Source organism: Poecilia latipinna, unplaced genomic scaffold (assembly GCF_001443285.1).
Source record: "Poecilia latipinna isolate Pla-1442-1.1 unplaced genomic scaffold, P_latipinna-1.0 Scaffold295, whole genome shotgun sequence".
NCBI classification, from domain to species: domain Eukaryota; kingdom Metazoa; phylum Chordata; class Actinopteri; order Cyprinodontiformes; family Poeciliidae; genus Poecilia; species Poecilia latipinna.
In genome coordinates this window covers 367,510-383,691 of record NW_015112911.1, presented here as the reverse complement: position 1 = coordinate 383,691, position 16,182 = coordinate 367,510, and the positions used below count along the sequence as shown (strand labels likewise).

The following is a 16,182-nucleotide window of genomic DNA, read 5'->3' as shown; positions in this document are numbered from 1 at the left end:
ATGAGACGAAAGTGAACCCTTCAAGTGTTTTTGGAACAGAAAATCTACCACATGTCAAACATCCGTAGTGACCGATGTCTTAGCCCCTTACAAATTTCCCCCTCAGTTTCTTCTCTTTGCAGGATGAAAATATGCAAAAAAAAAACTCAAAAAACAAAAAACTAAAAAAACAACCTGTTCTATAGTATGAGAAACAATTTCGCAGAAGTCAACAATAAGCCGTTATCCTCTCTCAGCAGAGGCAAAATATGTAACTGTAGCAAAGAATCAGGTCGTAGTGGTTGGCCTTGGTAACATCCAATATGATGCAGAAATGGACAAACCGTGACCTATATTCTCTATTCGTGGAAGACAAGAACTTTACTGCCGCCAGTTTGCGAACAGACAAAAGAAACCATCACAAGTCTTTTTTTTCTTTGTCATATTAGAACTGGAACATAAGCAAAAAAGAGGTTATCCAACCCCTAACTCATTGCACTCCGTCCTACTGCTGTCAATCATTTGGACTGTCCAGATTCCACTGACTTCAGTCAAAACTCAGAAAGGCATTTCCAGATTTGATTACAGGCCTGGACAAATCCAATGGGAGTAAAAACACATCAGCAAGAAGAACCATCTGGTGTGACTGCCACACACGTTTTCTATTAAATTAGCATCTTTTAACTATTGTCCAAAGTGATGTGATTGAAAACAGCCTTGGTTCTGTCCATTCTCTGAGGATGGAACCTCAGAGTCTGGCCTTTCCTGTGGTGTCTATAGTCTTCAAGCAGCTGTTGTAGTGAACTGTGCTATAAATAACTAACTACAGTAACACTGACTGCTGAGTACTCATGATGTTGTCTAGAATGGTAAAACTGAATTTAGACCAAAACCAGCAGTAGCTTACCTGCTCAATATTTAATGTTAAATAAAGATTAAAGTCCGTATAACATCTGGTTCACATGGCAAGATTTCAAAACTGATTTTCAAAATCACAAAAATTAAGATAAAAAAATCAGTGTGAGGTGTTGAGCTACACAGCAGGAGCAACACACCACTCACAAACCAATTTCAGTCACCAACATCCAGATGTCAGATGGAAAATCTTGCAAAATCTCTCAGAAATATTCTGGTGTACCGTGACAGTTGTTTTGTCTTCTGTGTATTTAAAAGTCCCTTCTGTGTTTTCCTGGCCTTGCTTTCTGATTGGCTACACTTCACATTCAACAGGCTGTGTTCTTGTTCGTCCTTGCAGAACACAACACTCTGCAAAATCTGTGATACCAAGACAATCTAGCATGGCAAAAATTCCTGATTGCAGATAGGACCGGTTCTGACATCCTTCCAAGCGGACCAGATCACTCGAGATGGGGAAACTGGGACAAAATACCTTGTGAACTAGGGGTACAAATTTTTAAAACTACCAGAGTTTCTCATAATGTGAAGAAGGGCAATAACCTCCGCAGATGATTGAAATTCCATAATCAAGTGTACCAAGTGCCTATGTTTCTTGTGACTGATTCCTTAATATCCCACAATCCGAGTGGATACTATCTAGAGAGCCAATGCACTAACAGGTTAGTGAGGCACAAAGTGCCAATCTGGCTGATGTGCTTCTTGAGACTCGATGGGCAGAATCACAACCTTAACGGCTTGGTGTCACATACAAAACAGTTTGATGTGAACACCGTTTCCAGAAGAGTCACTTACTGTGCGACACCAAATACACATCTATGGTTGTAAAGGTTTACCTTTGCATGAACGAATTCGGTGGACGTCTGCTTCGAGTGCGCGTAGACATCTGGGAAGTGAAGTATGGCCAAGGATGTTGGGGCCTTAAGTCTTACTGGCTACAAAAACGGCTTACCTTCTAATCCGCAGCCACACTCACACAATGATCAGCAGATTGCAGTACACTGTGGATCAGCATCTCATTTCCACCACTGATCTTCACTTGTCACCTGAATCTTTTGTGTAATGCCCACCACACTACTGCTTATCTGTCTTATGTTTCAATGGCGCCCTAAGAACTTCTGCATCGCCTTATAGCACAGTAGTTTACACACTTTGATATCAAGACTAAACAGAATGCATAAGATTTGTAGGAGATGATCATAAAATGATATAAACACATTCTCCACTGCAGTCAAATCAATACAACTACCACTTCAGGTAAAACATGCTATAAATATCTATGCAGTATAAATAGATAAATGACAACCAATTAACAATCTATTTGCATTTTTCTGAGTTCTTTTTTTAAGCACAGCATTTGCAAACATCAGTCAATGAAAGGCTATTCTGTTTATATTTAGTGCTACTAAATGTGGAAAGCCCTATATTACAGATTTGATTAGGGCTGTTAATAAAAGCATTGAGTGAGTTCATTTCCCTGAAGCCTTATAATTACACTAATGAGAGGCAATGATGAAGCATTAAGCAGGGCTCAATGTATTTAGTCTCACTGACTATGTTTATTTAACCTGCATTTAAGAAGTTCCTTTGACATTTTAATGATTTTACTAAATAATCCCATTGATCAGATCAGTGAATAAACCTGGTTTCAATGTTTTGACTGTATGGTAATTTTGTGTTTTAATCAAAAGAACCCAGTTCTTTTGGTTACACAGAAGTTATCCTTCAAACTACTGACTTTGAAAGAGCCTCAAAGGATCTGAAGATCTCTAAGGCCACACAAGTGAACATTTTTGACACACAGTTGAAATTATAAGACGTAAACTAATTGGTCTGATAGGATTGGCACTCATCCATTCGATGAGTGCCAAAACAAACTGTATATACTTATTCATTTGAAGTAAGAAGCACTGCCTTCCACAAGCTTCACAGAATAGTGGAGAGCAGTGGAGTTTGCAGGTATTTTGGTTCATTCCTACAGACTTGTGTAACTGATTCACATTTCTACATCACCTTCCTCGCATAAACCTTTTTAACTCTGCTCGCAAAATTTCTATGCGACTGATATGTGAGTTTCTGTAGGCCAAAACATTAACTCTGTTCTTACGCCAATTTGTCAGTGAGGTTAGAGTCATTGTTCCATTTGAAGACCCATTTGTCACCAAGCCTTTAATTCCAATGGACTTGAGATGTTGATACCATATTTTCACATAATGTTCTTTTCTCATGACGCCATCTATAAGTGCATCAGTCCCTCCTGCTGCAAAAATACCTACAAATAATGCTGCCACCTCAAAACCTTTTCTGCTACAGTTGCAGCGGTGTTCTCTTCCCCCTGTTTCTACTGCATTAAAAAACGTCCATTATCATCAATATGTCAGCAGACCACAGCAGGCGGTCTGTTGAAATGTATCTAGGTCATTTGCAAAGTATAATCTGTCATTTTATGCTGCTTTTGAAAAAACTGCTTCTTCTTCGATAAGTGGCCTTTTAGCACCTCTTTCCACAAAAAACAGCAGCATTCTGGCTTGTGTGTTTTTCACAGTTGGATTTATACAAACATACATGAACACTGACCAAGGAAAGAGAGGGCTTAAGTTGTTTGGACATTAGGGTTAGACATGTGAAGAAACATAGCAGTTCTGGTGGTTTTTTGGAGCTCTGCTTGATTTTTTTTAAGGAAAGAATGATGGAAAGAAGGAAGGAATGAAGGACATGGCTCGCACTTTGACCAAAGTCCTTTGGGAGATAGCAGTTTACCGGATCATTCAATTAGTCATCAAAGCATGACAGTACACACTGACTAAAAATAAATAAACTAGTTTATCACACTTAAACAAGAAATGTATTCTTGAAAAAAAGAAAACATTTTCAGAGGAAAGAAAAGGAAACAAAACCACATCCGAAATGAAAAAGTCTATTGAAATTGAAAGAGCGGAGAGGAATGTGTCAGTAGTAGTAAAAGGATGTGATATTGGATGTCAATTACCTCAGCGAGAAATGAATGAACGCAGTACTGACTCACACTGGGAAATGCAGGCCCTCAAGGGATAAAACATAACGGCTGCTGTAAAAGCAGCAACTGTTGCAGCTCAGATTGGATTGCTCGTGTCCTTCTTGTAAAACTCTGTACATGTGGCGTTTGGTTAGGCAAGTGGAGGCACAATTGGCACATCTTCTGTCTGTGTCATTAAGTATCAGTGTACTGCTCCCTCAGAAAAGATTTCTTCTCCTGTGCTCAAAACACAAAGTACATTTCTACAAAACAATGGTAATTAAATACAACTATTTAACATAAAATAACCGACATCATGAATATTCATCCCCTTTAAGATGACTGACTTAATTCAACCAAGATTCAGGCAAATGGTGCTACTTGTCTCCCAAATGAGTCACCTGAGTGCTGAGTGTGTCTGTAGTGAGTGTAGAATAGAGATGTTAGTTTGTTTCAAAGCGTTAAAAGCATAACTGATATTTAACTTCTAATAATTATCAGTTATTGGCCACAACAGCATAATTAATATTGGATCCTGTTATTGCTCTAAATTTTTATATCCCTAAATTTGTAACCATGCTCCATAAACGTTTTGTGAAAAGGCTGTTAATGTTTTTTAAATGACCAGACATGCTTTCTACATTACCAGGCACTGAGATGACAATAATTTGCATTACTGTACATTATACTCCATTATACAGTAGCAAGGGGGGCATTTTAGGGTAATCAGTTTTTAGCAATGTGGTCTGAAAAAATAATTGGTAAATTTTGTTTTCAGCGAGGTCCTGGCAATATTTCCCTTACAGATTAATTGTGTCTTAAAAAAAACTACAAAAGCTAAAAGTCATCTCAGATAACTGGATGGAAAAGCTATTCTTCTCTTCGCTCACGCTTTTTGTCCTTGAATATGTGAATGAATTGTTACATTTATCTATATTTAGTTTCACTGTGGGCAGGATTATTCTCTTGAGAAGCACAAATAAAACTGCAATGGTAATATATGAAAAGCCTGTTGTTTCTCAACAGTATGCTGTCAAACATCTTGCAGGGGAATACTGTGTACGCCAGTTTTCTGCATCAATAGTCAAATAGTGGAGAACTTGCAAATGATAAAGGTATTTATTGTGCTATTGTGATTGTCAGACAAACTAAACTCTTTAAATCCTGAAAAAAGATGTGAAGCATTTCTGTGAGCAGGCTTCCCATTAAGATCTACGGCTCTTTGACTGCTCAATGACATATTATTGCCTTAGAAATACTTCTATAATGCTTTTAACTGTCTTATTAACAGACATGTCACTCTTCACAAATCTCTAATATAGGATAGAAATAATCCCTAGTTTACTGCTGAGCTGTCCAGTCTTTGAAAAGATCAAGATAACACTTGGTGTAAGGCCAGGCACTCTAACTCACAGAGTGACTGGCTGGTATTCAAACATCTTACAAAATGCGTTAATTCCCTTGTTAAAAAGAATAAATTCCAGCTTTATGTTGAGAAAACTACATTGAAACTTAAATGACCCCAATAAATTGTAGAGATTGATTAAATCCTTATTTGGAGTTGAAATGAGCTATGAAATACCTACTTATATTACGAAGGATGCACAAAACATCCATTGACCATAATTGCACAGTTTGACATTTAGAAAATAAATTTGCTAAATGGAATGGCAATTAAAGAAAAAAAAAAAGAAAAAGAAAAACAACAGCTCGCTTTTAGATCAAATGTTTTAACGTTAGGACGAGGTGTTTGTTTTTGGCCATAATGAAATGTTTTTTTTTTAGCATCAAACAAATCATGTGACCAACAACAGGATGTTGCCACTGGCACGAACCACGAAGAAAACGATGGCAGGAAATGGTTGGAGGATCGCGGCGTGGTACATTTTTTCTGACTCAACACGTGAACAAACTTATTCACGTGATTTTAATTGTGTTTCTTATTTAATGGGAACACTGCAATTGTGAAATTGTGTTTTTTATTTTTGCATTAGCGGAATACTGAAAAGGTTTTGTGCACATTTGTAATAGAATGCACTTACTGACAAAGCAGCCATTCTTAACTGTTTGAATGAACATTTCCTCAGGAACCTTGTTTGAGTCTTTGGGGCTACAATGTAACTTACATCCATCAGTGTGTGAATGTGTGCATGAAAGAGTAAAAGGCTGAATTTTTATATTGTGAAGCATTTAGACCATAATGGATGTATTGTTGAAATTTGGTTGCCACAGCGACCAAATAACATTTTGTGATTATTTTTGTATCTTGTTGAATTTTGATAGCAGTTAATCTCGTGACACTGTAATCGTCAGTGGAAAATCCTGATCTTTTTACTTCTTCTTCATTTTACCTGTGGCTCCGGAAAACGTTGAGCAGAATGATGACGAGTCCCAGACCGCAACAGGCCACGTAGGGGCCACCAAAGAGCCTGGAGAGGCACCGAGTACGATGCTCCCATCGTGCCACCTGCAAAGAAAGAAGATCAGCAGACAGCAGTTACCTTCAGTTCAGAAATCCTCCACATTCGTTTGCCTCCTTTAGAGACATAAAAACAGGTCCCTAATTAAAACAAATGGTAAAAAAAAAAAAAAAAAAAATGATGCAAAAAGGTTTTAGGCACCAATATGAAACATTGGTTCCCTAAACGAGTGCAAACTTTTCTCATTAAAATCTTCTTTTTGATAGACATTTCATTTTGACATTTTCCATTTTTTATACTAAAAGATGTAGTGCACAAAGTAATTTTTTTTCCAAAGTTTACTTTACCACTGATAATGCCAGTAATGTCCTCTACTAAGCTTTTGTAGTCTATATAATTCCGATGTTTTTAAATTCATAGATCACAATGTCACAGTGTCTGCTCTGGACTACATTCTGATTCAAAGACCTTGACACATTTAAGGCTATTGTATGTGTGTGTATGCACTTGACTTTTATTTTACTAGTGTGCAAAAAGGAGATGCCACAGGTACGTAAATTTTAAAAGAAATAATTTATGACTATTAAGTCTGACTATTTTATTGCATTTCTTTCCAATTTTTCTGTGGAGGCTGCAGAAACAAAGGGTTAAGGAAAGAAACCTCAACATTTCTCTCAAGAAAAACATTCCAGCACTTTTCCATTCTGAGAATCCACTGAAAAAGTGGCAGCCTATACAGTAAAAAATAAAAAGCTTTGCTGCAATGGTAAGGTTTTTTTTTTTTGTTTCTTTTGGTTTTTTTGGCATTGGCACATTAAGCAGCATGTACACAAAGATGATTGACAGCGCTAAGACCTTTTTCCTGGCTCTGATTGTTGTTTTTGTTGCTGGAAGCAATGTGGAATGCAATAGCAGTAGGAGTGGAAGGAAGTGGAGGAGTTTGATTTTTTCACCTTATCTGTCTCATATTGACGACTTTGATGTCACTATGAGACGGTAACAGTGACAGTTTTAACATGTACAAACTTTTTATTTTTTAATAAAAGTGACGTATTGCAGCCTTAACATGTATTCATGGGTGGTCATGGATTGGCTGCCTGGTAAACACTAGCCAAAAGCGCGCCAAGTAGCATTCCTACATTTTCTTTTGTATGTTTTAGATAAGCGAAAAGTCGAATTTTCCACCGATTATTTGGAGTTATGTCTCAGAAAAATCCACGAATAAGCAAAGTCCAGTCTACTGACCGTTTAGTTCTTGCGAGTTGTTTAATCCACTCAGAAAAGCTTTGTGTGTGCATGCAACTAGCTGCAGTAAGGAACTATAATTAGAAAATTTCATATATGTTGGATTATAATTACTAAGAACTAAGTTGTATTTAGCTAATATATCACAGGGTGTTGCATGTAATGTAGGCTTATGTAAATTTTTCAATCAGTGATGCAAATGTTTAATAGCTCCTTTTATAAACCTATGAAAAATTATTTGTCTAAGATTTAGTTTCTTACTTATTATTGGTCATTAATTCCACTGTTTCTAAATTGACAAAAGAAGTTTACTTTCTGCACAGACTATAATTCGATAGGTTGACCTACCAAGACAGGATTTAGGGCAGCAGCTGTGCTGTCATCAACATTCTTGTTTATGAATATTGCTGGTTCCTTCATCTCAGTCCGTCACAACACACTAATTTACAGAAAGCAAATTCTATCAGCTCTGCAGGATAAAATGTATTTACTTGACCAGTTATAGTTAAGAGTTCTTAAAGAAATGAAAAAAAGTCGAATTATTTTCAAACTGTGGGCTGAGGAAGTACGTAGATGCGAATCAGACAGAGCAGACAGAATAAAACTTTTTCTATGGTAACATCTTTTCTATGTTTAGAGCTAGCCAAGCTGGGAAACAACATGAAAACAGGTAAAAGCTAGAGGAGACGACTTTTACACAATAAGTCATTAATTTACAATCATCAGACAACAAGTGACGGAACGAAGCCTCCAGTTTCCTTTATGTTCTCTTTTAATCCTGGCCGCCAGCCGACTCCAGCTCATTGTTCTCTAACCTCTTCCTTTCAGCAGAGAGTGGATGTATAATTAGGCCTCAAAGCTTGAGAAGGCCCGCTTGGTCCGGATTCATGCTTCACATCCGCATGCTGATTACATCAGAGTCTGCTCTGTGGGGCACCGAGACACAGCAGCGCACCACAAAGCACAACAAAGGCGATTATAAAAGAGGGAAGAATTAATGAGAAGTCTTTCCAGATAGCACGTTTGGGGAAAGTCACATTTATGATGGCGTGTATTATAACGTCGCTGTGTGACATTTTAGGCCTGGAGGCATTATGTAACGGCATTCTTTTGTGTTGAGCGACAAAAGGTTTTGGCACCGAGACTCGAACATAGAAGAACTGATTAAGCATCCTGATGAAATGCCCACACACACATACACACACACACACACACACTGACAACTGACTCAAACATGTCAGAGAAACCCAAGTGTTGCTACATGCTAATAGCATGTATGTAGTTAGCTCCTTAAGGTTAACAAAGGTAAGGTCACAAGTGGGTGTTTACTGGACCAGAGTTTAATCATTTTTATGACAAGAAAAGTCATAAAGAAGACAAAATAGCCCCATGTTGACATTGGTGAACATGCAAGTAAACAGTGCTTCTAAAACCAATAAAGCAATTAATCCAGAGTTAAACATACATTACGCTTTTCCACTAGCACCTAGCAGCATGGACTGACTCAACTCTACACAGCTATTATTCATGATTAATACTGGAACATTAAATTACACATTCAAATAGGCTTATTTGAGGGCAACTGACATTAAGCTAAAAGAAACATCGAGTCCGTACTGCCATAACAGAGCCAGACCTCTTTTAGTACTTGTATTTTCCATTTCCTCTGCCTAAGAAACATCCAATACCAAAAATCTATTGACACCAACCTGCTGCTGGGCCAGAATAAATAACCTCTTTCGGGGAATGGGGGCAACTCAACGGTTAATACGTTAGCAGCATCAGAAATCGCCTGAATTTTTGCTTCAGGTCTGCTGATCTGATAGTCCCGCAGACCCGGTTTAATTGGGACCAAATTTGCAACATTTGTTACATTTTCAGCTGGTGTGGTTTGCTTTCACTCCGAACCATGTCAAACAAACCGAACCTTTTGAAAAATCTGTTTACCTGCACCAAGAATCACTGAAGGAAAACCTCTGAAGGAGACACTGAGCGTAACTTCCTTCTTCTAGAGTAGAATCAGCTGTGACAAGTTGCATGACTTCTCTCTCGAATCCCAAACCAATTAATAAATCTTTTCTTTGCTTCCATATTTTTGAGCAGCGCATCTTTAGAACCAATCAAACACTGGGAAGGCTTTAAGAGTCCATTTTCAATAACACCACTACTACAAACAATACTACTTTACAAACGCATAGTTCACCAAATAAATAGGCTGAAGGCTTATGCTTGCCTACCATGTTCATGAACTTTGCAGCCAACTGTTCTAAAATATATCTTATACCACAACGTCATTCACATAAAATCCCCTCCTCCCAAAAAAACACCTGCACATAAAAAAACATTATGCTTTGTTGCTCCAGAAAATTACATCAGTGAGATTTTTCACAGGAATGCTTCGTTTTTCTTCACAGTTTGAATTGATGCCAGCGTATTTGCAAAAACAAACCAAAACTGAATAATTATAGTCAAACTATCACATGTTGTGCATCATTATGGCTTGTTTTCTACATCTAAAAAAGATTTTAAAAAAAGAAAGATTGTTTTTCAAAATCAAATGAATCTCATGAGAGCCTTGTAAAATGAAGAGTAAATAAGAAGGGGGAAAATTACATAACCATTTCAAATGCCCTCAGCAACATGGGATATTGAAGATGGAAGGAAGATAAAAAAGAAAAGATGGAAGAAGAAGGAAAAGTGTAGACAGAGAAATACAAAACGCTTCAGTATAACTTCAATGTTACGTTACTGATTAGCACAGCAACAGGTTGCAACCACTTCAAAACATTTGCAACATGATTAGTTCTAAGTGGTGACATTCAAAATCACCAATTTGGGGAGTAATTTAAATCCAAACCCTGTAAGTTTTCCCACACATTTCTTTTAACCCATTCAATAATCAATAAATAAAAACGTTGCTGTCAAACAGAAATAGTCTTCATTCAAAGGCCTGCAAATATTGACTGACAGAGATCTTTCCCTCCCACAGCGTCACCATCCAAAGAAACTTTTTGAAGACATTTAAATAATAAGAGTTACAACCGCATTTACTTTCCCTTTTAAATAAATAAAGTGTCTATTTTTGAATAAAAGTGAATGTTGATTTCTCTGGATTTGTAGTGTGCAAAAAGACTGGACTTAAGATTTGAAGCAAATACAGCCACTTATAACCAGAATAACAGCCCAATCAGGACAGCAATGGCTCACATAAACAAACCAGGCGGATCTTACCAATATGCGGTTGTTGAACTTAAAACAAAAATTCAGGTTTATAAATGAGTCTTTCTTCTCTTCTCTGAACAAAAATGTTTGATCATTTTAAGATGGAAATAGCAGTGTGTGGAAGGATTCTTGGTTTCCCAGGGCAAAAACAACACAGTGTATAAAAACACATATTTTCTTCTGCTCATGTTTTTTTGTTTATTAGCAGGCATGCTATTTTTTTCGCATGTCAAAATAGCTGCATAAAAGCACCACTTGTCAGCTCTATTTATCCAGAGCACACACACAGGCTGACGTTTTGCATGGTTAAAGAATATAATCCTACTGAAGAAATTTCCATGTAAACAGAGCTCTCTTCAATGCTAAGAGGATAACGCTGACAGTGACACTCTTAAACCTCAATGAATTTAAAGATAAGAGCTGAGCAACATCTACAAAGTTCTTACATCAATCTAGCTGGATAATAACCTGTTTTAATCATTTAAATTCGCCTCCTTAAGTAAAATCAGCATTCATGAATGGGGCACTTTAAAAATTATGGAAGCCCAAACGGGACAAAACTGAATAAATAATTCCATTATTTATTTAATGTAAAATTTATTTACGTAACACATTTCAAAAAGCTTGAACTGCACAAAGTGCTTCACAATGTAAATGCAACTAAGGTAAATTAAAATACATAAAGTGAATCAATAAGTAAATGCACCAGGGGATAAACAAATGTTGAATCGAATGTTTAAATGATTTATATACTATGCCAATAAATCATTAAAATGCAAACTTAGAACATTTATTTATTTAGTGGCATGTGCAATTAATTGTTTCCTTATGCACTTATTTATTTATTTATTTAATGTTGTCCCTTATGGCCCTTCATAAAAAAACAACAAAAGCTGGCATGAGTAAGCAATAAAAGCTGTTCAGGCACTTAACCCCAAATTGCCTACCGATCTGCGCATCGGTGTGAATGTATATAAGTTCAGTCCATTTACCATTTGATGACTGTGGGTGGGGGTCAAACTGACTAGGACAGAGTAATAAAAACAATAGAGTGTCAACTGAACTAAAAAGAGATTGAAGTACAGCAACAAAAATAAAAGGAATAAAAATATTTTAAAATGATGACAAAAGGCATGGATCACTCTTGGCAGATCCTCGAAAGGGCCACCGCATCAGGATGAAAAGCGACTCAACAACAGGACAGAACAAAATGAAACAGAAGCTATCCCGTTATTTTCTCATCTCTCCTTAAGAGCCACATGAGAAGAGTTCCACATAGCCTCATCTTCAAACCCGAGAACACGGCAGGAATCACAGCTGGCACCCGCAGCCAAAGTTACTGCGGGGTGGCATTTGTGGCCAGAACGTCTCTTCTCAGTCAGAGATAGAACGGCGGCTTCACACATCATCATTCAGAAATCATTTGCAGCCACTCCAGTGGTCGGTGGAGTGTGCTAAAAATACTCAGGTGCTCCATGGACAGAAAGCAGATGATGTGATCGAAGCAATCTGGAAGAGTAACACAAGGCCTGGGCAGGGAGAGTACAGGGAGTGGCGCCAGAACAGCAGAACTGGGAGCCCTTCGAGACTAATTCAATAGAGGCTTTAACAAGCTCCTCTTGTACCATCAGCCCACTTCTGTCTCACATCCAGGTGCTCCAAAGACATCCGTTATGTGCGGCGAGATGGCAGAAATGGAGAAAACAGAACTTAAGCTTCAGCCCAGACATTGTTTACACCAAAAAGAAGAAGAAGAAGAAAAAACCCCACACAGAAATGAACCCCAAGTAAAAATTATGTAAAAAAAAAAAAAAAAAAAAAAGTGTAACTGTGGTTCTTTTAAAGCAACGTTAGCAGTGCTAATTTGCGGAGCCCCAGGGGACCCAACAGTGGACTATGATGATTCTCTCCGCCTGATCAGCAGCTGATGGTTTATTGACTGTATTAATGTGCGGCCGTGTTTGATGGAGAACACTTTGCACACAGGCACAGCCTAGTAATACGGGTAATAAGGGAACGAGAACAAGAACATGGACGGATCACATGCTTACATGCATTAATAACACTTTAATAATAACACACCTTGGGTTCAATGGATAATTTCTCATCTACTGAGTTCAAGAAAAATACAGACTACCAAGAACTGACAATGACTAAATTGATGCTTCCTTAAGTTGTCTGAGTTGGCTTTCTCTTCCTCTCTTCCTGCTTTCCCACCACTTCTTCTGACAGAAGTCTCTTCCTGTTAAAACTGAGGATACCTTTACATGAGGTCGCTGCCCGCAACATTCTGGTACTTTCAGATGTTAATTGGGAAAAGACTCCACGTTTAGACTGTGCCGCAAAGATAGTTTGAATCAGCTGTCATGCCGGGCCACTAGATGGTGCTGTGATTTTAACAAGTCATCAAATCTGCATGTGCTTTTGACCCTTAGCTTCCACTTCATTGTAAACAGTAACTCGTCTCCGTCTCCCATGAACAAAGGGCTCTTGTAACACATATTACTTATCAGAAATTGTGTTAAAATGAACAGGGTAAGTAGCACAATGCTATCCACCATTGTTTTAGTTGTTAGCTGAAAGTTTGTGTGTTCTGCACTTTCACACCTGCGGAGTTCTTCACTTACAGAAAACTTTCACTCCCACACCTGGTTTCAAAAAAGAAGTGCCAGAGTGAGAGACTCCGGTCACCAATGCGGTGAGCTACTGGATCGCAACAAAAATGGTACAGTTTACCTGAAGAGCGGCTCTGTGTAAACAAAGTAACAAAAACTTGGAGGGGTGCAAGCAGGAATTATAGTTTAGAAGTTAGTGCACACCACCTTCGTCTGAGTCAACAATAAACCTATCTTAATCAGTGTTTACTGTCACTGTTAAAATAAACAAACAATGCTTGGTGGGGGGGGGCAAGTTCAGCCTGGTGGCCCGCCAGGCTTTTAATACACTGGAGGAAACCCTGCAGCTTCAAGTCCTTAGGAGTTGTTTCTGTACTAGCTTAGCACATTTCTAGTCATAAAATATCAAGCTCTGTCAGGTCAAATGGAGTCAACATACATTTCTATGTGTAGACATTTTAACTGAGCTTTGCCTGGACCATTGTAAGACATGAATACGGTACCATTCATGAAACAATGTTGACTTTCAGTAGCTCTTGCAATAACATACAGAACTTCCTGTACAGCCCCCAAAAAGTCATTGTTAAATGCATCTGCCCAAAAATGTTGTACAACTGCTTTTTCCTTTGTTCCCCTTATATGTAGGTCAGTGGGAGGATCAGACTCAGGTAACTGATGAGTGGAACCATCTCCATATGTAGGGACAAGATCAAATGATGTTTAATATGCCGTCTAATATGCTGTTTGCTCCGCCAGCCTGACCTCTGCAGAAGGATTGGTTAAAAATGCATGAATCGAGTTTGTTCAGATGAGGCTGAACTCTGCTTGGGAGGGTAAGGCTCTATGCATAATTAATTACATATTTAAAAAGTCTCACTAATTGGAAATGCAGTCCAAAGCTTGAACCAATGTTATGATGCATCAACAGTGGAGAACAGCAACACTGATGTGGAAAAAAATACCTTTAGCCAATTGCCAAACCAGATATTTTTCCATTATTATCAAGGGTGAATTTCTACCCCATTTGTCAACATAATCTATTTATGCATGACTGATACTGAAAAGACCAAAACAAATATTTTAAAAGATTCTCTTTTGTGTAAAAATCAATGTAAACTGAGTCATTTTCATTTTCCGGTGATGAGAGACAGCTTCGCACAGCAGAGCTACAGCCTCACATAAAATACAGAAGTGGATTCACTGAAAATCCCAAAATTATTTGTTGTAAATATACACGTTCACAGATTGCTTTGCTCCTGGGGGAAAAATGCAGTTTGGGGAGGTAAAATGCTAAGTGCAACAGTGAGATATTAACCATGCCAGATGCAAATGTTTACCTGTGCTTTATAAAATCCTTCGACACACATTCTGATTAGACAAAGCTCCTTTTCAAGACATTCTTCCTCAGAATTCTGGAAAAAATGTCAAAATTGTTTGGGTTTTTTTTTTCAGTGGCCCCAATCCTCATCTGTAGCTACCTACAATATCAGTAACTAAGAAGAGCTTTTGGCTCCTTAATTAGTAACGGTATAATGAAAGAGCAGCAAAATAGAACGAGCTATTCAAATTAACACACAATCACTTCCATGCAGCGTACATCTGAGAAAACGTACCAAACTCTGAGCACAGAAGGAGCATATTAAAGTTCTGGCTGTACAGATCAAGGTAGACACACTCATACAGTAACACAAACTGACAAACATACACACACACACACACACAAAATCAGCAGCATGCTAGCTGACACTTTAATGCACAGTCCTTGGCAGACACAGTGCCTCTAATAATTATCCTGCCATTAAGTTTGTCTTCCAAAACCAACATTATGCCTCAGTGTACGCAAGTCTTGTACGTCAGATCTCAAAAATAACTTGGCTGGATGCTGAAAGTTGAATAAAAATATGACACTTGAAGGAAAATGTCAGCAACATCAGTCTGAAGTCAAGTTAGGTTTAGAGAGCCACAAACTCTCAGAATAAATGACTGTAACACAGCAGCTTCGACAGAAATGCTTTGATTTCCTTTGAAAATCAACAGTTTGTTTGTGATACCAGTGTAATCAGTACTTCCAGAAATACGGTCTATTAATGACAAACAGAAAAAAACCATTTACAAGCAAACCCATTCAGCAAACATATTGCAAACATAATTACAAACCAACGTAAGACTGAGAAACAAAGTTCAATTTCAGTCTAATTGCTGGTGAGTTTGATGACCAAATAAACAAATGTCCAGGAAAAATGGATGTCAACTAACAAAGAAGACTTTTTCATATTTAATGCAGTCAGGAATGGCACCACAGTAGGACACAGCAGTTCCTTTGTACCAGAAACCACCAGGTCTCCTACAGAGAAAAATAAAGACTACTGGGATTTAATGACATAGAGAAATTAAACTCCGATAAAGTGTCTTGGAACTGATGGTTTCAAATTGAGTTGAATGAATTTATTTCCATAGGGACAATTGTTAAGTATGAACACATGCTCTGTACTTTATTTCATAACCAGATTCATTTCCAATGCCTGTCCTTAGCTGGGCTGAGCAACTAAGTGTTGTAAAATAATTGATCAGAAGCTTACAGAAGAATGACAAAATCATTCCGAAACTGTTTCAAAGTGTAGTACAGTCCTGAATTTAAAATACGTAACACCTCACCAACACACCACAAAGAAACATAAATAAGTAAATAATCTGAGATGTTATGGAAATACAAATAATGAAATCCAATGATTTTTCTAAAACATGAAATTTTGGTTTTGGTTTCTTTCTATATAGTGTGTGTGTGTGTGTG

The 16,182-nt window shown here is 37.7% G+C and overlaps 1 protein-coding gene across 1 annotated transcript in view; it reads right to left on the bottom strand.

Annotated features, from left to right (window-relative positions):
- The window catches only part of pemt (phosphatidylethanolamine N-methyltransferase), a 66,279-nt gene that overhangs the window by 22,035 nt on the left and 28,062 nt on the right, over positions 1-16,182 (bottom strand). The window contains exon 3 of the mRNA XM_015034338.1: positions 6,241-6,356. Within this exon, the coding sequence (XP_014889824.1) occupies positions 6,241-6,356 (116 nt within the window). The remainder of the gene's footprint in view (positions 1-6,240; positions 6,357-16,182) is intronic.